The following is a 22,574-nucleotide window of genomic DNA, read 5'->3' as shown; positions in this document are numbered from 1 at the left end:
AGGGGTTGGTTGGAGAAGAGGTGTGAGGGACTAGGGGGTGGGGAGGCGGGATGGGAAGGAGAAATAAGATTTTAGTTAATTTCCCTTTGTCCCTTCAAACTCAGTGTGCTTGTTTGTCCCTTCTGAACTCCTGGGACCTTTTCGGTTTAGGGTGGCAAGAACCCCTGGGACCTGGAAATTTTTCCACTTCATCCAGTCACACAGAATGTCCAACTCGATTTGCTTGTGTCCACCCCAACGCTTAGTACAGTGCCTGGCATATAGTAATCCCTTAACAAATACCAAATTATTATTAAAAATAAATGAGGTGCACACCCCAGCCCTGGGATTCAATATGGGACAAGGACCGTGTCACACTCGATTTCCTTGTATCCACTCCAGTGCTTAGTACAGTGCCTGGCACAAAGTAAGTGCTTAACAAATACCATTATTATTATTACTATCATTATTTTATGTTATATAATATGTTATATCATGTTATTTATTATATAACAATAATAATAAGCAGAGAAGCAGCACGGCTTAGTGGCAAGAGCACAGGCTTGGGAGTCAGAGGTCGTGGGTTCTAATCCCGCTTCCGCCGCCAGCCTGCTGTATGACCTTGGTGAAGCCACTTCACTTCTCTGTGCCTCAGTTTCCTCATCTGGAAAATGGGGATGAAGACGGTGAGCCCCACGTGGGACAACCTGATCACCTTGCATCCTCTCCAGCGCTTAGAACAATGCTTGGCACACAGTAAGGGCGATTGGACTGTGAGCCCGTCGTTGGGCAGGGATTGGCTCTATCTGTTGCCCAATTGTCCATGCCAAGCGCTTAGTCCAGTGCTCTGCACACAGTAAGCGCTCAATAAATACTACTGAATGAATAGTAAGCGCTCAATAAATACGATTGAATGAATGGTAAACGCTCAATAAATACGATTGAATGAATAGTAAGCGCTCAATAAATTCGATGGAATGAATGAAAAAATGCAAAGATAATAATAGTTATTAATAATAATACAGGCGGCATGAGCCCGGGCTTGGGAGTCAGAGGTCATGGATTCGAATCCCGGCTCTGCCACTTGTCAGCTGTGTGACTGTGGGCGAGTCACTTCACTTCTCTGGGCCTCAGTGACCTCATCTGGAAAATGGGGATTAACTGGGAGCCTCATGTGGGGCCACCTGATGACCCTGTATCTCCCCCAGCGCTTAGAACAGCGCTTAGCACATAGTAAGCGATTAACAAATATCAACATTATGATGAGGAGGAGGAGGATGAGGAGCGTGGCCCGAGGCGCATGCGCAGAGGCCTCCCGTCCCTGCGCCCCGCGGCGACTGCGCGGACACCTCCCGGCCGCCAGGGGCCGCTGTGCGGCACGGCCCGCTCCGTCCGTCCGCTCGGACCGGAAGCGGAAATGGCGGCGGCGGAGGAGGAGGAGGAGGAGGAGGAGGAGGAGGAGAAGGAGAGGGAGGCGGTCTTAGCTTTGGCGTTAGTGGTGAGGCGCCGCTCGGTCGGGGCGGCGGGAGAGGAGAGAAGATGAACGCCCCTCCGGCTTTCGAGTCCTTCCTGCTCTTCGAGGGCGAGAAGAAGTGAGAGACGGAAGCGCGGCCGCTGGGGGGCGCCCTGCCGGCAAGGAACGACAGGGGGAGGGGAAGGGGACGACGCACGGGGGCGCTGTGGGGCGCGGGGGAGAGAATTCATTCATTCATTCGTATTTATTGAGCGCTTACTATGTGCAGAGCACTGTACTAAGCGCTTGGAATGAACAAGTCGGCAACAGATAGAGACGGTCCCTGCCCTTTGACGGGCTTACAGTCTAATCGAATTCATTAGATTAGACCTCTACACATCTAGATTAGACTAGACATTAGATTAGACATCGAATTCATTCATTCATTCGTATTTATTGAGCGCTCAATGGAGGGGTCTAGAAGGGGAGAGTTTGACGCTCATAATCATGGCCTTTGTTAATCGCTTACTATGTGCCATGCAGTCATTCAATCGTATTTATTGAGCGCCTACTTTGTGCAGAGCACTGGGCGAGTAATAATGTTGGTATTTGTTAAGCGCTTACTCTGTGCAGAGCACTGTTGTAAGCGCTGGGGGAGATACAGGGTCATCAGGTGGTCCCACTTGAGGTTCAGTGTTAATCCCCATTTTACGGATGAGGGAAGTGAGGCCCAGAGAAGGGAAGTGACTTGCCCACAGTCACACAGCTGACTAAGCGCTTGGCATGTACATTTCGGCAACAGATAGAGACCATTCCTGCCCAACGACGGGCTCACAGTCTTAATAATAATAATGGTGGAATTTGTTAAGCGCTTACAATGTGCAAAGCACTGTTCTATGCGCTGGGGGGGATACAAGGTGATCAGGTTGTCCCATGTGGGGTCAGACGTGAGCAGGAGGGGGGCTCAAGAGCGTGAGAGGCTGGGGGGTAGGGAGAAGGGGACAGGGGCCTTTTCATCAGCTTAGCATTGCCCAGGTTTTCCTTTCTCTCTGTCTCCATTGCTGACCCTCCTCCCCACCTCTACCGTTAACTTTGGGCGTCCGCAGCATGGCTCAGTGGAAAGAGCCCGGGCTTTGGAGTCAGAGATCGAATCCCGGCTCTGCCACCCGTCAGCTGTGTGACTGTGGGCGAGTCACTTCACTTCTCTGGGCCTCAGTGACCTCATCTGTAAAATGGGGATGAAGACCGTGGGCCCCACGCGGGACAACCTGATTCCCCTGTGTCTACCCCAGCGCTCAGAACAGCGCTCTGCACATAGTAAGCGCTTAACAAATACCAACATTATTATTATTAGGTTCCGTGCTGGGTCCCCTAACCTTCTGCAACACTCACGTGACTTCAGCCTCCTCCTCTGCACGCGGGGACTCCCAGATCCAAAATTCTATCTCGATACTCCCCGAGTTAACAAAATTCCCTCTGCTCCTGGCTCCAGGGCATCTCCAGGCAGATGGGGAGGGTGGAGAGAGGAAGAAGATGGGTGGCAGGGAGAGTCCGGGCCCCGAGGGGCAGGGAAGGAGCAGATCCCGCTGACCCTGTTCTCTCCCCCCCCCGCCCGGCCCAGGATCACCATCAACAAAGACACAAAGGTGCCGAACGCCTGCCTCTTCACCATCAACAAGGAAGACCACACCCTGGGGAACATCATCAAATCGTAAGTGGAACCTTCCAGTCAACCAAGCAGAAGTGTCTGTCGAAGGGCTTACGCTGGGAGGAGCGCTGTACCGAGGGCTTGGGAGGTAGTAGACACGGTCCCTTGCCCTCGAGGACTTGGCAGACTAGCCAGAGAGACAGGCGCTGACATCAAGTACGCGTGAAACCGAGTTTGAAGAGACGTACGGAAGTGCCCTCGCCGGGCTGGGTTCCCCAGGGCTTAGGAGATGAGGACACAAGTGCCTAGATGGTGCGGAAAGGTCCGAGTGGCAATACGGGGGCAGATGGGGTGAATCGGGGAAGACCTCCAGGAGGAGATGGGATTTCAGAAGGGCTCGGAAGACGGGGAGAGCAGTGGTGTGGCCTGATGTGAAGCCGGAGGGAGTTCTGTGCAGGAGGAAGAGGTCGAGCCAGAATTTAAAGGCGAGAGAGACGAGAGTGTGGCCCGGTGGCGTTAGAGGAGCGGAGCGTACGGGTGGGATGCAGTGGGAGAGGAGTGAGGCTAAAGCACTGGGGAGAGAACTGACGGAGGTCCTGAAAGTTTCTGCCTGATTCAGGGAGGGCCAGGCAAAACCGTTGGCAGTTTCTGAGTTGAGGGACGATGTGTGTCAAAACCGTGATTCAGAACCGTGATTCAGGGCCCGGGCCGCAGCGTGGAAGGCTGCCGACAGAGAGGATAAGGACTGAGCGGAGGATTCGGGGACTCTACAGTTGACTATCCGGAGGGGCACGGGCCGACGGGGGAGCGGGTCGGTGGACCCAGTTGTGCTCGAGGAGGTTGTTGGGTTGATAGGAGAGCTCACCTACTGATCCTACTGAGAGCTCACCTCCTCCAAGAGGCCTTCCCACACTGAGCCCCCCCTTTTCCCTCAGCTGAGCCCCCTTTCCCTCTACTCCCCCTCCCCTCCTCACCCCACCCTGTGCTCCTTCCTCTTCCCCCTTCCCCTCAGCCCTGTGCTCATTTGTATATATTATTTATTACCCCATTTATTTTGTTAATGAGGTGTACATCCCCTTGATTCTATTTATCGTGATAACGTTGGTTTTGTTCTGTGTCGCTCTGCCGTCCGTCTCCCCCGATTAGACTGTGAGCCCGTCATTAGGCAGGGATGGTCTCTCTCTGTTGCCGAATTGGACATTCCAAGCGCTTAGTACAGTGCTCTGCACATAGTAAACGCTCAATAAATACTATCCAATGAATGTTTAGCTCAGCGGGACATCCAGGTACGGATGACCCAGAGGCAGGAGGAGATGGGGAGACTGCAGAGAGGGAGGGAGGTCGGGGCCAGAGAGGGAGATCTGGGAATTAGGGAGTAGGTTGGCATAGAGTCGGCACCTGGAAGGTGTGAGAGCCGACGAGGGGCAAGTCAGGAGAGGAGGGGATCCAGGACAGAGCCCCGGGGGACCCGCACGGTTAAGGTACTCGAGGCCGAAAAGGAGCCGGCGAAGGTGACCAAGATTGCGCCGAGAGGAAAACCGGGAGAGAAGCAGTGTGGCCTAGTGGCTAGAACCCGGGCCCGGGAGTCAGAAGGACCTGGGTTCTCATCCCGGCTCTCCCGCTTGTCTGTTGGGTGATCGGGGGCCAGTCCCTTCACTCCTTCAGGCCTGAGTTACTTCCTCTGTAAAATGAAGATTAAGACTGAGCCCTAAGTGGGACATGGACTATATCCAACCCGATGAGCTTGTGTCTGCCCCACTGGTCAGTACAGTGCCTGGCACATAATAAGCGCTTAACAAATGCCTTTAAAAAAATCAAAATTAAAAAAAAAAAAAATACAAGAAACTGCCCCAGAAAAGCTCAGGCTAAACAATGTTTCCAGGAGGCGGGAGGGGTCCAGCAGCCAGTGACAGAGAGGCCGGGGAGAATTAGGAGGGAGTGGAGGGCATCGCCGGCCACGGGGGAGTGAAGGGGGTGGAAACCAGTCTGCGGAGGGTAGAGAAGGGGGTCCGACAGTGGTGGTGGTGGAGAGGTGTGTCCCGTCACCCCTCGGGCAGAAGTAGGAGCAGGGCAAGGGGTTGGAGGAGGCGAGTGGGAGCAGACAAGCTTTTTCGGGCCCTGAGTGAAAGCTGAGTGGGAGAAGCCAAGAGAGAGGGAGCGATCGAGCACTTAGTGTGTGCAGGGCACTGTGCTAAATGCTTGGGAGAGTACAGCAGAGTCAGTAATAATGATAATTCTAAGTATGTAACAAATACCACCGTAATCATTACTATCATTAGAGAAGCAGCGTGGCTCAGTGGAAAGAACATGGGCTTTGGAGTCAGAGGTCATGGTTTCGACTCCCGGCTCTGCCACTTGTCAGCTGTGTGAATTTGGGCAAGTCAGTTAACTCCTCGGTGCCTCAGTTACCTCATCTGTAAAATGGGGATTAAGATTGTGAGCCCCAAGTGGGACAACCTGATTCCCCTGTGTCTACCCCCAGCGCTTAGAACGGTGCTCGGCACATAGTAAGCGCTTAACAAATACCAACATTTATTTTTTATTTATTATTGTGGTGTTTGCAGAAGCACCTGTGCTGTATCCTAGCACTGTGCTAAGCACTGGGGGTAGAAAAAACAGACTGGACCGGAAGCGGTCGCCGCCCCACGTGGGACTCAAAGTCTAAGACGGAGCGAGAATGGGTATCTGATCCCGGTCTAAAGAGCGGGAAAGTGAGACCCAGAGAAAGTACGTGACTCGCCCGTGGTCACACAGCAAGCAAGTGGCAGAGTTGGGATTAGAACTCAGATGTCTTGATTCCCACACTTTCCACTGGGCCACACTGCTTCTTCATGGTCACTGCCCTCAAAGAGTTTACAATCTAGCGGAGGCGATAGGCAACAAAGTATATTACAGATAGGCGTTGTAGTAACATTTATTAAATGCCCACTTGGTGCGGTACGCTGTACTAAGCCCTTGGGAAGAAGAGAATAATCAAGTGACACGCTCCGACAATTTATTATCAATCGATGGTATTTATTTGGTGTATTACTGTGTGCAGAGCTTGGGAGAGTACAACACAACAGAGTTGGTAGACACGTTCCCTGCCCACATAAAAATAAATCAAGCCCACACACACGCACACAAACGCACGCTAAGGAGGGTGTAAATAATTGCAAGAATCGACCAAAGGGGTGGTTCAGGTTTCAGGTGCCGGGAGGTTAACGGGGGAAGGCTTGTTGGAGGAGGCGGGGATTTTAGGAGGGCTTTGAACGTGGGGAGCATCTGCTGTGGGGAGGGAGAACAGGGAAATGGAGGAACGGCCCCGCGGGGGGCCCGACGGTGGAGAGCCGGGATGCCCATCGTGAGGGGGGGTTCGTTTGAGGCAGGGGGACATTCAGGCGGGCCAGGCGACGCTCCGGAAAGATGGTCCGGCCAGAGCTGGGACCGGGCCCGGGGCCGGCAGGGCCGAAACAAGGCAGCCGCGGGACTCGGCAGGAGACACCGAGGTTGGGGGCAAGAGGTGTGAGGAGGAAGAAGGGCACGGCTGCTGAGTTCGCGCTGGGATATGTCAGTCGGTCTCTCGGCCGAATTTATTGAGTGCTCACCGTGTGCAGAGCACTGTACACTTGGGACAGTCCGTTCCAACGATGTAATATGTGAGCTCGGGTACCTGAGTATTCACACCCTTCTGGAGCGATTAAAAGAGTCTGGGGGCCCAGCAGGGCTGGAATGGTAGTTGGGGTGTGTTTGGGCGGGGATAACTTGGAGACAGTAGACATTCCATCAGCGGAGGCCTCAACCAAACAGTGCTATTTATTACTATGGGCTAAGCACTGTACTAAGCACTGGGGTAGGTACAAGATCATCAGACCCCGCAGGGGGATCAAAGTCTAAGTAGGAGGGAGGCAGTGAATCCCCATTCTGCAGATAAGGAAACTGAGGCATTAAGGAGTTAAGTAAGTTGCCCAAGGTCACCCAGATGAGTAATAATAATGTTGGTATTTGTTAAGCGCTTAGTATGTGCCGAGCACTGTTCTAAGCACTGGGGTGGATACAGGGTGATCAGGTTGTCCCATGTGAGGCTCACAGTTAATCCCCATTTTACAGATGAGGTAACTGAGGCACAGAGAAGTCAAGTGACTTGCCCACAGTCATACAGCTGACTAGTGGCAGAGCTGGGAGTCGAACCCATGACCTCTGACTCCGAAGCCCAGGCTCTTTCCACTGAGCCACGCTGCTTCTCACAGGAGTGGCAGAGCTAGGATTAGAATTCAGGTTCTCTGCCTCCTAGGCCTGAGCTCTTTCTACTACCAATAATAATGGTGTTTGTTAAGCACTTGCTATGTGCCAAGCACTGTTCTAAGCGCTGGAGTAGATACGAGGTAATCAGATTGTCCCACGTGGGGCTGACGGGTTTCATCCCCATTTTACAGATGAGGTAACTGAGGCCCAGAGAAGGCCATGAACAGAGAGACACAAGGAACGTGGCCCGGTGGCAAGAGTCTTCTCCATGACTGGGTCCAACGCAGTGCGTCCAGCCCAGCACTCAGTACAGTGCCTGGCACATAGTAGGTGCCTAACAGATACCCTTTCATTCATTCATTCATTCATTCAATAGTATTTATTGAGCACCTACTATGTGCAGAGCACTGTACTAAGCGCTTGGGATGAACAAGTCGGCAACAGATAGAGACGGTCCCTGCCGTTTGACGGGCTTACGGTCTAATCGGGGGAGACGGACAGACGAGAACGATGGCGATAAACAGAGTCAAGGGGAAGAACATCTCGTAAAAACCGATGGCAACTAAATAGAATCGAGGCGATGTACAATTCATTAACAAAATAAATAGGGTAACGAAAATATATACAGTTGAGCAGACGAGTACGGTGCCGTGGGGATGGGAAGGGAGAGGTGGAGGAGCAGAGGGAAAAGGGGAAAATGAGGGTTTAGCTGCGGAGAGGTGAAGGGGGGGTGGCAGAGGGAGTAGAGGGGGAAGAGGACACGGCCCGGGGGTCGACGGCGGGATAGGCGAGACCGAGGGACGGCGAGGAGGTGGGCGGCGGAGGAGCGGAGCGTGCGGGGTGGGTGGTGGAAAGAGAGAAGGGAGGAGAGGTAGGAAGGGGCGAGGTGACGGAGAGCCTCGAAGCCTAGAGTGAGGAGTTTTTGTTTGGAGCGGAGGTCGATAGGCAACCACTGGAGTTGTTTAAGAAGGGGAGTGACAGGCCCGGATCGTTTCTGCGGGAAGATGAGCCGGGCGGCGGAGTGAAGAATAGACCGGAGCGGGGCGAGAGAGGAGGAAGGGAGGTCAGAGAGAAGGCCGACACGGTAGTCTAGCCGGGATATAACGAGAGCCCGTAACGGTAAGGTAGCCGTCTGGGTGGAGAGGAGAGGGCGGATCATGGCGATATCGTAGAGGTGAAACCGGCAGGTCTCGGTAACGGATAGGACGCGTGGGGCGAACGAGAGAGACGAGTCGAGGATGACACCGAGATCGCGGGCCCGAGAGACGGGAAGGACGGTCGTGCCATCCACGGTGATAGAGAAGTCTGGGAGAGGACCGGGTTTGGGAGGGAAGATGAGGAGCTCAGTCTCGCTCACGTTGAGTTTTAGGTGGCGGGCCGACATCCAGGCGGAGACGTCCCGGAGGCGGGAGGAGATGCGAGCCCGAAGGGAGCGGGAGAGGACAGGGGCGGAGATGTAGATCTGCGTGTCATCTGCGTAGAGATGGTAGTCGAAGCCGTGAGAGCGAATGAGTTCACCGAGGGAGTGAGTGTAAATGGAGAACAGAAGAGGGCCAAGAACTGACCCTTGAGGAACTCCAACAGTTAAAGGATGGGAGGGGGAGGAGGCGCCGGCGAAGGAGACCGAGAATGACCGGCCAGAGAGGCGAGAGGAGAACCGGGAGAGGACGGAGTCCGTGAAGCCAAGGTGAGATAAGGTATGGAGGAGGAGGGGATGGTCGACAGTGTCAAAGGCAGCAGAGAGGTCAAGGAGGATCAGAATGGAGTAGGAGCCATTGGATTTGGCGAGAAGGAGGTCACGGGTGACCTTAGAGAGAGCAGTCTCGGTAGAGCGGAGGGGACGGAAGCCAGATCGGAGGGGGTCTAGGAGAGAATGGGAGTTAAGGAATTCTAAGCATCGGTCGTAGACGACTCGTTCTAGGATTTTGGAAAGGAAGGGTAATAGGGAGATAGGGCGATAACTGGAGGGGGAAGTGGGGTCGAGAGCGGGTTTTTTTAGGATGGGGGAGACGTGGGCATGTTTGAAGGCAGAGGGGAAGGAGCCCTTGGAGATTGAGTGGTTAAAAATAGAAGTTAAGGAAGGTAGGAGGGCAGGGGCGATGGTTTTAAGAAGGTGAGAGGGAATGGGGTCCGAGGCGCAGGTGGAGGGGGTGGCACTTGCGAGGAGGGAGGAGATCTCCTCTGAGGATACTGCAGGGATAACTGGGATAACCCCAGTAGTTATCCCAACCCTGCCACTTGTCTGCTGTGGGACCTCGGGCAAGTCACTTCCCTCTTCTGGGCCCCGGTTACCTCATCTGGAAAATGGGGATTCAGCACCTGTTCTCCCTGCTGGGACAGGGATCTGGTCCAACCTGACTTTCTTCAGTGTACCCCTGCGCTCGGTACAGTGTCTTGGCACAAAGTAAGTGCTTAAAAAGTACGATTTAGGAAAAAAAAAAGGCGTTGGGTCTAGAGAGGAGGAGACATTAAAATAAATTATGGAGAGGTGAGCCCCCATGAGGGACATGTTTAATTCCCTGTGTCTTCTCTCCCCCTCAGTGCTTAACACAAGGCTCTACACAGTCTAAGCACTTAATATATCCATATATATAAGTGCTGTGGGGGCCGAAAATTGCCCAGTGGGATTTATTGAGCACTTACTTTGTGCAGAGTGCTGGAAGCAGACACTACAGAAGAATTAGCGGACATGTTTTCTGCCCATGAGGTAATGGTCTATGGAGGGGGAGACAGACAGACCTTACTATTCATTTATAATAATATATAATTTAAAGATAACGTACGTTAAGCGCCGTGGGGTCGGGGTGAACGTCAAACGCCCAGAAGTCACAGATCGGCGTGCCAGGACGACGCAGAAGAATGAGGGGGAAGAGAGGGCTTAGTCGGGGAAGGCGTTTTGGAGATGCCATTTTTTTAGGGCGGCTTTAAAGGTGGGGACAGACTTCCAGGCCCGAGGGAGGAGGTGGGCAAGGAGTCGGCGGTGAGATCGAGGTACCTTGAGCAGGTTGGGTGTAACAGGAGACCGGGGAGGTCAGGTCAAGGGGAGGAGAGCCGTGAAGCCCGTCGGCTTGGGGCGAGCACAGTCGGGGCGGAAGAGAAGGCTGAGGTGGTGGGAGGCCCGACTTCTCAAGCACTCGGATACTCACCCAGCCCCAGCTCTAATTGATTTTGGCTTCTGTCTCCCCCACTAGTGCTCAGTACAGGGGACAGTGCTGCAGCAGCAGGGATTAGATGAGGAGGAGGGAAGGGTTCTTGCCCCCCCGCCCCTTGCTCCCTGTGTCCAAACCTTGTGATTTCTCCTCTCCCGAGCTCCACTAGGAAGTCAGCTCCTGCAGGAAGCCGCCTCAGGCGGGAAGGAGGGAGAAGCCTCTTAAGACCCCCTTCCCCAACCCCTCCCGTCCCCCTTTGCAGGCAGCTGCTCAAGGACCCTCAGGTGCTCTTCGCCGGCTACAAGGTCCCCCACCCGCTGGAGCACAAGATCATCATCCGGGTCCAGACCACCCCCGACTACAGCCCCCAGGAGGCCTTCACCAACGCCATCACTGACCTCATCAGCGAGCTGTCCCTGCTGGAGGAGCGCTTCCGGGTCAGGCCGCTGGCGTGGGGACGGGGGGGGCTGCGCGGGCTACCTCCCGGGTGGGACAGAGACCACTCACACACACTCTCTCTCTCTCCCTCCAGGTTGCCATCAAAGACAAGCAGGAAGGCATCGAATGAGGAGATCCTCCCTCCCCCCGCTCGGTGTACGTAGCGCGACCCCATCCACGAGGGCGCAGACTCTTAAATAAACCAACTTTAATAAAAGTGAAAACAGCTGGGTTGGGCCCAGGGGGCTAGCGGCCGTCCCTAATGCTTCTTCCAGATGGCCATGATGTTGGTGTCCGTCACGGCCACCAGGTAGGTGAGGCTGGGGTCCGCGCTGACGGTGTTGACCAGGGTCTGCTCGGGGCCCCGGCTGCGGAGGGCCGGCCACCTCAGGATCTGTGGGCCAGGGGTCCGGGGAGCCGGGTGGTCAACGCCCAAGGCTCCCCCCCCGCCCCACCCCCCGACCTCAGCGGAATGGGCCCGGCTTACCTGGGTGGGGGGCACCCGATCGCGGGACCGTTGGCGGAGGCAGCGGCCGACGTCGTAGACCCAAACGCTCCCCTCCTCGTCGCCGCAGAAGAGGTAGCCCGCCTCTGCAACGCAGGCGCGGGGGTTGAGGGGACGCCGGGGAGACCGCCCGCGACGGGAGGCTCCCCCGTGGACGACCCCCAACTCACCGGGGCAGGCGCTGAGGGTGAGGTAGGGCAGGTCGGTGTCGGCCCACTGCAGCTGGGCCAGGATGACCACCTCCGCCTTCTGCTGCGGCCCGCTCCTGGCCTCGCCCGGCCAGCTCCGGCTCCAGCTCCACAGGGTGACGGAGCCCGGCCGGCAGCCCTTGGTGGCTGGCGGGGACGGGGGCGACGGTGAGGTCGGCGAGCCCCCCCCCCCGGGGCCTCCCTCCCACCTCCCGTCGCCGCCGGCACTCACCCACCACGTCGTCGTCCACAAAGGCCAGCCCGTCGACGCGCCGGCCCCCGGGGCGCGGGCCCTCGGGGAGCAGGAAGTGCACCTCCCACCCCCTGCGCTTCTGGGGCCGGTCCAGCCGCACGTCCCACGCCAGGCAGCCGTCCTCGCAGCCGGCTAGCAGGGAGCGGTCGGGGCCCGGGGCCGCCGGGCACAGGCGCAGCGGCGTCGAGTTGGCCTCCAGCACCAGCAGCTGGCTGGGACGACGGGGAGGCTGAGCCCCCGGCCGCGGCCCCCGCCCCCCCCCCCCCCGGCCGCCACCCCGCCAGACCCTCACCTGGCCTTGAAGTTGTACTCGCAGTCGGGGACGCCGATGTCCCACAGGATGATCCGCTTGTCGTAGGAGGCGGCTGGGCGGGGAGGAGGAGGAGAGGTCAGGGGGGCGGAGGGCGGGCCCGCGGCCGTGCCCCCGCCCCCCGCCGCCCGGCTCTCACTGTAGAGGTGGGTCTCGTGGGTGGGGCTGAAGCAGGCGGTGGCGACGGGCTTGCGGTGCGCCTTGATCTCGCCGTAGCAGAAGCCGGCTCGGACGTGGACCAGTTTGACCACGCCCCTGCGGCCCGCCGCCGCCAGCACGCTGTAGCGCTTCTTGCGCCCGTCGGCGGTGATCATGGTCAGCGCCGTCCAGGCCACGGTGAAGAACTCCTGGGGAAGGCGAGGCAGGGCGGGAGGCGGGGGCCCAGGACGGGGAGGGCAGAAGAGGGGAGGGGACCGGACCGGAGCGCTCACCTCCCCGGGCACTTTGTACTTGTTGAGGACGAGGCCGCTCTCGCAGTCCGTGACGCACACGGACTCGCCGCCGCAGGTGGCCACCGTCTGGGACGGGCGTCCCGCGAGGCCTGCGGAGGGCGGGAGCCGGGGGTCAGGGAGGGCGTGTGGAGGGGCGGGGCGGGTCCGGCGGGACGGGGCGCGGCGACTGACCGGGGTCCAGGGGCGGCTCGAAGGCGCAGTCCCACAGCTGGGTGCTGAAGTCATCCGGGCTGTTGGCTTTGCTGTGGCACTGCAGCATGTGTAGCGGTTCCAGGCTGAGCCCGGCCTGCGACAGGGAGGGCGGTTGGGCGGTGCCCCGGGCGGCGGGGACCGGAGCCCCTCGGGGGTCCCACCCCCGCCCACGGCCTCACCTCGTCGTCAGCCCCGGGGCCGGCCGGCTCCCCCGCTGCGGCCGGGGGCGCCTGTCCGTCTGTTTGGCCGGAGGAGGGGGCCTGGCGGCTGGGCCTCTTCGGGGTCAGCTGGATGCCGGCGACGCCGGAAGGGGGTGAGGAGCGAGCCCGCTTGATGGGGGAGAGGATCCGGGAGGACAGATCCTTCCTCTTCCTGGGGGTGGGCTGGGGGGGGGAGAGAGAGAGAGAAAAAGGTGGGTGGGCTTCTCCTTTCTCCTCTCCTTGGTTGCCCCTGAGGCTCTCTGTATATCTGTCCTCGCCCTCTCCCGCAAGCCCCTCGCCACGGGCCCCAGCTTCAGTGAGAAGTAGAAGCTGTTCCCCACCGGAGCAGCAGGAGGGCTCTGGGTCAGACAGAGGGAGGAAAAAGGAGGAAAAACTTCCTGCTTGTCAACCATCAGGGAGGGGGGGCGGGGGGTCTGCCCCCGGCACCAGGCACCGGCCAGTTCGGGCCCGAGAACCCATCATCCACAGACTTTGTCCACTAAGACACAACTCAGAGGCAGGGCGGCCTAGTGAAAGCCCGGGCCTGGGAGTCAGAGGACCTGGGTTCTAGTCCTGGCTCCGCCACTGGTTTGCTGCGTGACCATGGGCAGGTCACTTGACTTCTCTGGGTCTCAGCTCCCCCATCTGTAAAATGGGGATGAAGACTGCGAGTCCCGTGAGGGTCAGGGACCGTGCCCAACCTGATCATCTTCTATCTATCCCAATGCCTAACCCAGTGCCCAGCACACGGTAAGCCGTGCCAGACCATTATAAAATAAAACTCAACGAAGAAAAAATCCCGCGCATCCTCACCGCGGTCTCCTGGCTTCCCGCCTCCTCTGGACCCCCCGCCTCCTCCGGGCCGTCGCCTGGCGGAGCCGCCGAAGTCTGCCCTCCGTCCCCGCCACCCAGATGGGATGCCAGGAGCTCCTCCGCGATCATCTTCACCTGCAGGGGACGGAGGGAGGGGGGCAGGGAAGTGGCCAGCGGTCAGTCATTCAGTTAATCGTGCTCACTGGGTGCAGAGCACTGTACTAAATGCTTTGGAGAGGACGATACGACGACGAGCGCAAAGAACCGCAGTCTAGAGGGACAGAGAGGAGCCAGGCACGTACCCGCCACTGGGTGAACTCGCTGAGGGACTTGGGCCCGTACTGGATCTCCCGCATGACGGACCTCATGAAGTCCTTGCGCACCACCCTGGGCCGCGCTTTGGGCCCCGTTCGCCCCTGGAAGCTCTTCTCCCAGTGGGCCGTCACCTGGCCGGGAGAGAGCGGTCACCCCGGGGATGGGCCGGCGTCCCGGCCCCTCCCTCCCGGGCCGCCCGCCTTACCCGGCCGGTCAGCTCCCGGTTCAGGACCTTGACGTGGTTGGTCAGTGCGGACGAGTCCTTCCCGTTGACCTTCTGCAGGTTGGGGAGGAGGAAGGAGACCTTGTAGTTGTCGTTGACCTGCACGGCGGGGGGGGGGGGGGGGAACGGGCGGAACTCGATGGGGGCTCTCAGACCGGAGGCTGATCCCACCTCCGCCCTGGGCCTTGGTCTTCCCGTCTCTGCAATGGGGAGAAATGCCCCTTTCCGGGCGGCTGGTGGACCCCTGGGAGATGAGGGTCTCCTCCCGACCCCCCCCGACCTTCCCGGTTCACCACGGTTCCCCGGCAACTCGGGGCTTTTCAGATGGTAGGCTTCAACTCCCATCTCTACGCGGATGACTCCCCGATCTCCCTCTCCTCCGCACACTAGCATTTCCTCCCGCCTTCGAGACACCTCCCGCCGACGCCTCAGACTTAACGGGTCCAAAACAGAGCTCCTCATCTTCCCACCCACGCCCCGTTCTCCCTCCAGCACTGTAGATTGTTGTACTGTACCTTCCCAAGCCTTTAGTACAGTGCCCTGCGCACGGCGCTCGGTAAATACGACTGAATGAATGAATCCTGTCTGACGAGTCCGTAACTTTGGTGTGATCCTCGATCCCCCTCTCATTCAACCCACACATTCCATCTGTCACAAAATCCTGTCAGTTCTCCCTTCGTAACATCTCTACGATCCACCCTTTCCGCTCCATAATACTAACGTCGGTATTCGTTAAGCGCTTACTATGTGCGGGGCACCGTTCTAAGCGCTGGGGGAGATACAGGGTCGTCAGGTGGTCCCACGTGAGGCTCGCAGTTAATCCCCATTTTACAGATGAGATCACTGGGCCACAGAGAAGTTTAGTGACTTGCCCACAGTCACACAGCTGACGAGTGGCTGATCATGTTTTGGGCAGGAAAGGTGTCTTACTGTTGTACTGTACTCTCCCAAGCGTTCAGTACAGTGCTCTGCCCACGGCCCTCAATGAATTGACAATGAATATTAGTATTAATCGTATTTATTGCGCGCTGTGTGTGCAAAACACCCTCCTAAGTGCTCCCAGAGCATACAGTATAACCAAACGCATTCCCTCCTCACAAGGAGGGAGAGGGAGAGGGAGACATTAATATAGATAAATTAATTACAGATACATACGTGTGCGCCGTGGGGAAGGGGGAGAGGACGAATGAAGGAGCGAGTAGGAGCGACACAAAAAGGGAGTGGGAGAAAAGGAGCGGAGGGCTGTCGGGGAAGGCTTCCTGGAGGAGACGTGCCTTCGATAAGGCTTTGAAGTGGGGGAGAGTCACTGTCTGAGGAGGGAGGACGTTCCAGGCCAGAGACAGGATGTGGGCGAGAGGTCGGAGGCGAGATAGACGAAATGGAGGCCCATCTCCCTTTATTAATCCCTCCTCCCAGCCCCACAGCACTTAGGCACGTAAGCCCTAATTTATTTATTTCTACGAACGGCCTTCTCCCCCTCTAGACTGTGCGCTCATTATGAGCGGAGGATGTGTCTGTTTATTGTCGCATTATACTCTCCCAAACGCTCAGTACAGGGTCTGCACACAGTAAGCACTCCATAAATATTCCTCAAGGGTCAGTTCTCGGCCCTCTTCTGTTCTCCATTTACACTCACTCCCTCGGCGAACTCATTCGCTCTCACGGCTTCGACTACCATCTCTACGCAGATGACGCAGATCTACATCTCCGCCCCGTCCTCTCCCCCTCCCTTCGGGCTCACGTCTCCTCCCGCCTCCGGGACGTCTCCACCTGGATGTCGGCCCGCCACCTAAAACTCAACGTGAGCGAGACTGAGCTCCTCATCTTCCCTCCCAAACCCGGTCCTCTCCCAGACTTCTCTATCACCGTGGATGGCACGACCGTCCTTCCCGTCTCTCGGGCCCGCGATCTCGGTGTCATCCTCGACTCGTCTCTCTCGTTCGCCCCACGCGTCCTATCCGTTACCGAGACCTGCCGGTTTCACCTCTACGATATCGCCGAGATCCGCCCTCTCCTCTCCACCCAGACGGCTACCTTACCGTTACGGGCTCTCGTTATATCCCGGCTAGACTACCGTGTCGGCCTTCTCTCTGACCTCCCTTCCTCCTCTCTCGCCCCGCTCCGGTCTATTCTTCACTCCGCCGCCCGGCTCATCTTCCCGCAGAAACGATCTGGGCATGTCACTCCCCTTCTTAAACACCTCCAGTGGTTGCCTATCGACCTCCGCTCCAAACAGAAACTCCTCACTCTAGGCTTCGAGGCTCTCCGTCACCTCGCCCCTTCCTACCTCTCCTCCCTTCTCTCTTTCCACCGCCCACCCCGCACGCTCCGCTCCTCCGCCGCCCGCCTCCTCGCCGTCCCCCGGTCTCGCCCGTCCCGCCGTCGACCCCCGGGCCGCGTCCTCCCGCGGTCCCGGAACGCCCTCCCTCCTCGCCTCCGCCAAACTGATTCTCTTTCCCTCTTCGAAACCCTACTTAAAACTCACCTCCTCCAAGAGGCGTTCCCAGACTGAGCTCCTCTTCTCCCTCTACTCCCTCTGCCACCCCCCTTTCACCTCTCCGCAGCTAAACCCTCTTTTTCCCCTTTTCCCTCTGCTCCTCCACCTCTCCCTTCCCATCCCCGCGGCACCGTACTCGTCCGCTCGACTGTATATATTTCCGTCACCCTATTTATTTTGTTAATGAATTGTACATCGCCTCGATTCTATTTAGTTGCCATCGGTTTTTACGAGATGTTCTTCCCCTCGACTCTATTTATCGCCATCGTTCTCATCCGTCCGTCTCCCCCGACCAGACCGTAAGCCCGTCGAACGGCAGGGACCGTCTCTATCTGTTGCCGACCTGTTCATCCCAAGCGCTTAGTACAGTGCTCTGCACATAGTAAGTGCTCAATAAATACTATTGAATGAATGAATGAAATAAATATGACTGACTCCACCGATAGCTCTTGCCCCTGCAAACCCCCCTGCCCCCGAAGGCCTCGCCGATCAAGTCAGAGACCGCCCGCCTCGGTCGCCCCAACTCCACGATTATTACCGATTCTCCGTGTTCTCCCAAACACAGTGCTCTGCACGTGGTAAGTGCTCATTAAATGCTATGGATTAATTGGGGAGCTCACGCCTGATGGCTTCAATTGGATCGAGGTCGCTGCCCCCGTCCCCGCCAGGACCTCCCTAATTGCATGGCACGGGGGCAGCCACTTGCCAGGAGCTCTGTGCCCGCTCTCTAGATGGCCACAGTCAATCGTTCCCTCTCTCAGGGCTCCTCCCGCTCGGCCTTCACACACGTCCCCAAGAACCTGTCCGCTCCCCCTCGCCTCCTCCGCCCCCCGGCCCCGCTCCTACTCCCGGCCGGGGGACCAGACGCACCCACCACCTCCCCCCGCCTCCGACCCCCTTCTTGACCCTCCGGAGTCTGGTTTCCACCCCCTCGGCCTCCTACGACCTCCCCTTCGCTGAATGTAACACTCTGCTCTCCAAATTCGCCTTGGTCTTGCAGCCACTGGCCTCGGCGGACCTCTCCCGCTTCCTGAAAGCACCATCTAACCTCAGTTTCCTGGGAAGCGGCGTGATCTGAGTGGAAAGATCCCCTAACCGGGCATGGGTTTTAATCGCGGTTCCACCAATTGCCTACGGGGCGACCTTGTGAAAATCACTTCGCTTCTCCGTGCCTCGGTCTCCACATCTGCAAAATGGGCATTAAAAACCTCTTCCTCCTTCCCCTTGGGCTGTGAGTCCTATGTGCATCAGGGGCTGGGCTCAAACTGCTTATTTTCTATCTACCTCAGTGCTTAGAATAGTGCTTGGGACACAGAACCAACACCTCGACGCCATCCTCTCCACCGAACGCAACTCGCTCGCTCCTCTAATCCTCCGCTCCTCTCGTACCACTGACCCACAGCCCTGGATCACCTCCACAGTCCGATTCCTCCCCTCCTGTACACGAGCCACGGAGCGCCGCTGACAGAAATCCAGACACCGGGTTGACCTCGCCGTCACAAAATCATCCTCCAAGGCTTTAGCTCTGCCCACTCCTCCGCCAGGCAACATTACTTCTCTCTCCTTACTGACCTCCGTGCCTGCGCCACTTGTTTCGGACGTTTAACTCCCTCTTCAGACCTCCCGCCCTCCCCATCACTTGCCCCTAATGACCTGGCTACCTATTTTATTGACAAAATTGAAACCATCAGGTGTGACCTCCCGAAAATCTCCCCTGCTCCTCTTCGGCCCCTCCTTTCTGCCCCTTCTTCAACTCCGCCATCTTCCCCAGCAGTATCTCCAGAGTTTTCCTCCCTCCTCTCAAAATCCACCCCTTCCACCTGCACCTCTGACTCCGGCCCTCTGCTTATCAAAACACTTGCTCCCTCCCTTCTTCCCTCCCTGACCACCACCTTCAACCGCTGGCTTTCCAACGGCTTCTTCCCCACTGCTTTCAAACGCGCTCGGGTCTCCCCTATCCGAAAAATAAACGCCCCCGTCCCCTGACTCCAAGGTTCCCTCCAGTTACCGCCCCATCTCCCTCTTACCATTCCTCTCCAAACTCCTCGAGCGAGGAGTCTACGTCTGCTGCTTCCATCTCCTCTCCTCCAAACCTCCTCGCTCTCCTCCAGCTCTCCCACTCAATCTTCGCTAAGCACTGTCAGATTTTCCCCCTCGACATTCCCCAAGTTCCCCCTTTCCCCGCCGGGCAGACGGCCGCCGGCCTGGCCCACGCTCGGACCGGACGGCGGCCACGGCCCCCGCGTCCTCACAGACCTCCCTGCCTCCAGTCCACACTTCATTCCGCTGCCTGGTTCTTTTTCCCCCCAAATTATCACCCCACCCCTTCCTCCCACAACCCTCTAAACACCCCCACTGGTTGCCCATCACAACGGGACATCGAGCAGAAAGCTTTAAGGCTCTCCGTCGGCACTCTCTCCTTCTCCTCCTTTTCCACTCTCTTCATCCATCATCCCCAGCTCACACTTCGTTCCTCCCCATCCGGCCTTCTCACCCTGTACCGCGTCTCTCTCGCTGCCCACCTCTTGCTCCCCCCTTTCCTCCCGCTTCGCATCTGGCAGACCGCTTCTCTCTCCACAGTCTGCCTGAAATCACCTTTCCTCCAGGAGGCCTTCCCTGATTAACTCTAATCTCCCCAGATTACCTGTCCCTGTCCCACCTGTCGCCTCGCCTCCCCCGAGAGCGCTTCTGCCCGATCCATCAATGAACGGTACCAATTAAATGCTTCCCGTGGGCCGGACACCGTCCCGAGCGCTCGGGAAAGTACAGGAGAGTTGGCAGACGCTACCAATGCCTTCAGAAAGCTTACGGTCCGCAGGGAAGGACCGTAAAATAGATTACCGGGGGTGGGGGGATAGAGGGCACAGATGAAAGCCGAGGAGCGGGGGTGAGCTCGGCGTTATGCCCTCTGACTTCCTCCTTCCCGTCTGCAATCTGTCTTCGTGTCGGTCTCTCTTGCTGGCTTGGGAGCTCCTCGCGGGGAGCGGGAGATCGGGTCTACCGCATCCTCCCAAGGGGTCTGCAACGGGGTAGACGCCCACTACGCTTCGGGGCCGCCGGCTCCACCCGCTGCTCTGCCCTGTCTGGGTACCCGGTCCACGCCGAGAGCGCTTCCCGGAGTGTGTCCGCCCTCCATCCCCGCGGCGCGGGCCCGCCGGCGGGCGACTGACCGTGAGGTACAGGTTGTCCTCGAAGGTCACCTCCTCCAGAAGGGGGAACTGGGCCAGGGACGTCAGGTCCCCCAGCTGGTTGTTGGCGCAGTTGAGGACCCGCAGGCGGGGGAGTCCCAGGCCGGTCGGAAGCCCCTCCAGCTGGTTGTCCGACAGGTCCAGCTCGGCCAGCTGCTTCAGGCGGCCGAACAGCTCCGGGTCCAGGTCGCCGCTCCGGAGCTGCAGGTTCGACAGGCTGCGGACGCCCCGGGAGCCGGGGTCAAGGGGCCGGCAAGGGCACGGATCCCCGGACACCTGTGGACGGAGGGTCCGGCCCCGTCCCGCCCGTGGGGCGCAAGGGAGGAGAGGAGGAGGGGGGAGGGAGGGGCACACCGCGCTCTGTGGCTTGGGATAAGTGATACGACTAACATGGCATAGCGGACAGCGGGCGGGGTTAGGAGTCGGAGGGCCACGGATTCTAATCCGGCCTCCGCCACCCGTCTGCTGTGGGACCTTGGCCGAGTCACCTCACTGGGCCTCGGTGCCCTCATCTGTAAAATGGGGATCGAAACTATGAGCTCCATGTGGGACAGGGGACTGGGACCAACCGGATTTGCGGGTATCCACCCCTAGAGCTCGGTATAGTGACCGGCACCAGTAAGTGCTTAACAGACACGGCAAATATTATTCTCTACGTGCTTTGGGAATGATAATACTAATTACGGTATTTGTTAACCGCAGTTCCAAGCAGTTCACTCCGGGGTAGATACAAAGTAATCAGGTTGTCCCACATGGGGCTCGCGCTTTTAATCCCCACTTTACAGATGAGGTCCCAGTCTGCGAGCCCGTTGTGGGGTAGGGATCTGTGGCCGAACTGTACTTTCCACGCGCTCAGGCCAGCGCTCTGCACACAGTTGGCGCTCCACAAATTCGACTGAACCAACGAGGCACCGAGAAGCGGGCAAGTGGCGTCTCCCCCTTTCAGACCGTTAGCCCGCTGTTGGGCGGGGATGGTCTCTCTCTCTCTCCGTTGCCGACTTTCATTCCGAGCGCCCGGTCCAGTGCTCTGCACACACTAAGCGCTCAATAAGTATGACTGGATGAAGGAACCCACGTCCCCTGACTCCCAACCGCGGGTTCTTGCCACTAAGCAGCGTGGCTCAGTGGCAAGAGCCCGGGCTTGGGAGTCCGAGGTCATGGGTTCGAATGCCGGCTCGGCCACTTGTCCGCTGTGTGACTGTGGGCGAGTCACTTCTCCGGGCCTCAGTGACCTCATCTGTAAAATGGGAGACCACCTCGGATCTACCCCAGCGCTTAGAAGAGTGCTGTGCTTTATCGCCGCTGTTCTCGTCTGCCCGTCTCCCCCGATTAGACCGTGCGCCCGTCGAAAGGCAGGGCCCGTCTCTATCTGTTGCCCACTTGTCCACTCCAAGCGCTCAGTACAGTGCTCTGCACACAGTAAGCGCTCAATAAATACAGAAGCAGCCTGGCTCGGTGCAAAGAGCGCGGGCTTTGGAGTCCGAGGTCATGGGTTCGAATCCCGGCTCGGCCACTTGTCAGCTGGGTGACTTTGGGCGAGTCACTTCACTTCTCGGTGCCTCAGTTCCCTCATCTGTAAAATGAGGATGAAGACCGGGAGCCCCACGTGGGACAACCCGATTCCCCCGTGTCTACCCCGGCGCTCGGCACATAGTAAGCGCTTAACAAATACCGACATTATTATTATTATCGAATGAATAGCAGGCGCCTAACAAATACCAACAGCATCATCACTAAGCCTGGGGCGAGGGGCAGATGCAGGTGTGTAGACACGGGGGGGGGGGGGGCGCCCAGGCCACGAAGGGACCCCTCCCCGGCCTTACTCCAGACGCTTGATCCTGCTGAGCCGGTCGCACTTGGGTTGGCCGCGCTGCAGCAGCAGCTGCGCCGACAGCGGAGCCATCGCCGGGCCGGGGGGACCTGTTGGGGGGCAACGGGGTTAGAGGCTGGGGGGGAGGAGGAGGGAGGGGAGGAAGGGGAGGAGGGAGGGAGGAAGGGGGGAGGAGGAGGGAGGGGGGAGGAGGGGGAGGAAGGGGGAGGAGGGGGAGGAGGGGGGAGGAGGAAGGAGGGGAGGAGGGGGAGGAGGGGGAGGAGGGGGAGGAGAGGGGGGGAGGAGGGGAGAAGGGGGAGGAGGGGAGGAGGGGAAGAAGGGGGAGGGGAAGGGGAGGAGGAGGGGAGGAAGGGGGGAGGAGGAGGAAGGGGGGAGGAGGGGGAGGAAGGGGGAGGAGGGGGAGGAGGGGGGGAGGAGGAAGGGGAGGAGGAGGAAGGGGGGGAGGGGAGGAAGGAGGGGAGGAGGGGAGGAGGGGGAGGAGAAGGGGGGGAGGGGGAGGAGGGGAGAAGGGGGAGGAGGGGAGGAGGAAGGGGAGGGGAAGGGGAGGAGGAGGAGGAGAAGGGGGAGAAGGGGGAGGAGGAGGAGGAAGAGGAGACAGGGGAGCCCAACCCAGTTACCGTAGGCAGCCGTGTCGCCCGCAGCCCCGAAGCGGCCTCCCTCCGGACTCCCACGTGCTCCCGCCGCGCATGCGCAAAGCCCTTCTCTTTCCCCCCCAC

The 22,574-nt window shown here is 58.5% G+C and overlaps 2 protein-coding genes across 3 annotated transcripts; one reads left to right on the top strand and one right to left on the bottom strand.

Moving 5' to 3' along the window:
- Positions 1-1,410: 1,410 nt before the first annotated feature.
- POLR2J (RNA polymerase II subunit J) lies at positions 1,411-11,137 on the top strand. The gene is made up of 4 exons (XM_016228472.3): positions 1,411-1,571; positions 3,054-3,143; positions 10,716-10,890; positions 10,986-11,137. The coding sequence occupies exons 1-4, from the start codon at positions 1,519-1,521 to the stop codon at positions 11,019-11,021; spliced, it is 354 nt and encodes a 117-aa protein (XP_016083958.2). The 5' UTR covers positions 1,411-1,518; the 3' UTR covers positions 11,022-11,137.
- Positions 11,085-22,548, bottom strand: LRWD1 (leucine rich repeats and WD repeat domain containing 1). 2 transcript variants are annotated; one of them, XM_029082539.1, is made up of 15 exons: positions 22,476-22,548; positions 21,851-21,947; positions 20,010-20,244; positions 14,325-14,441; positions 14,107-14,250; positions 13,805-13,939; positions 12,971-13,174; positions 12,771-12,885; positions 12,579-12,688; positions 12,287-12,494; positions 12,130-12,202; positions 11,817-12,049; positions 11,567-11,731; positions 11,379-11,482; positions 11,085-11,285 (listed from the first exon to the last, which is right to left on the bottom strand). In XM_029082539.1, exons 2-15 carry the CDS (start codon positions 21,928-21,930, stop codon positions 11,151-11,153), a joined length of 2,058 nt encoding a protein of 685 aa, XP_028938372.1. In that variant the 5' UTR covers positions 21,931-21,947; positions 22,476-22,548; the 3' UTR covers positions 11,085-11,150. The 2 variants fall into 2 exon arrangements, with proteins under 2 accessions (XP_028938372.1, XP_028938373.1); XM_029082540.1 differs by having other exon boundaries at positions 14,325-14,396.
- Positions 22,549-22,574: the final 26 nt, after the last annotated feature.

Source organism: Ornithorhynchus anatinus, chromosome 17 (genome assembly GCF_004115215.2).
Source record: "Ornithorhynchus anatinus isolate Pmale09 chromosome 17, mOrnAna1.pri.v4, whole genome shotgun sequence".
NCBI lineage: Eukaryota > Metazoa > Chordata > Mammalia > Monotremata > Ornithorhynchidae > Ornithorhynchus > Ornithorhynchus anatinus.
The sequence above is the reverse complement of the archived record's forward strand: the minus strand, read 5'-3'. Positions and strand labels throughout refer to the sequence as shown.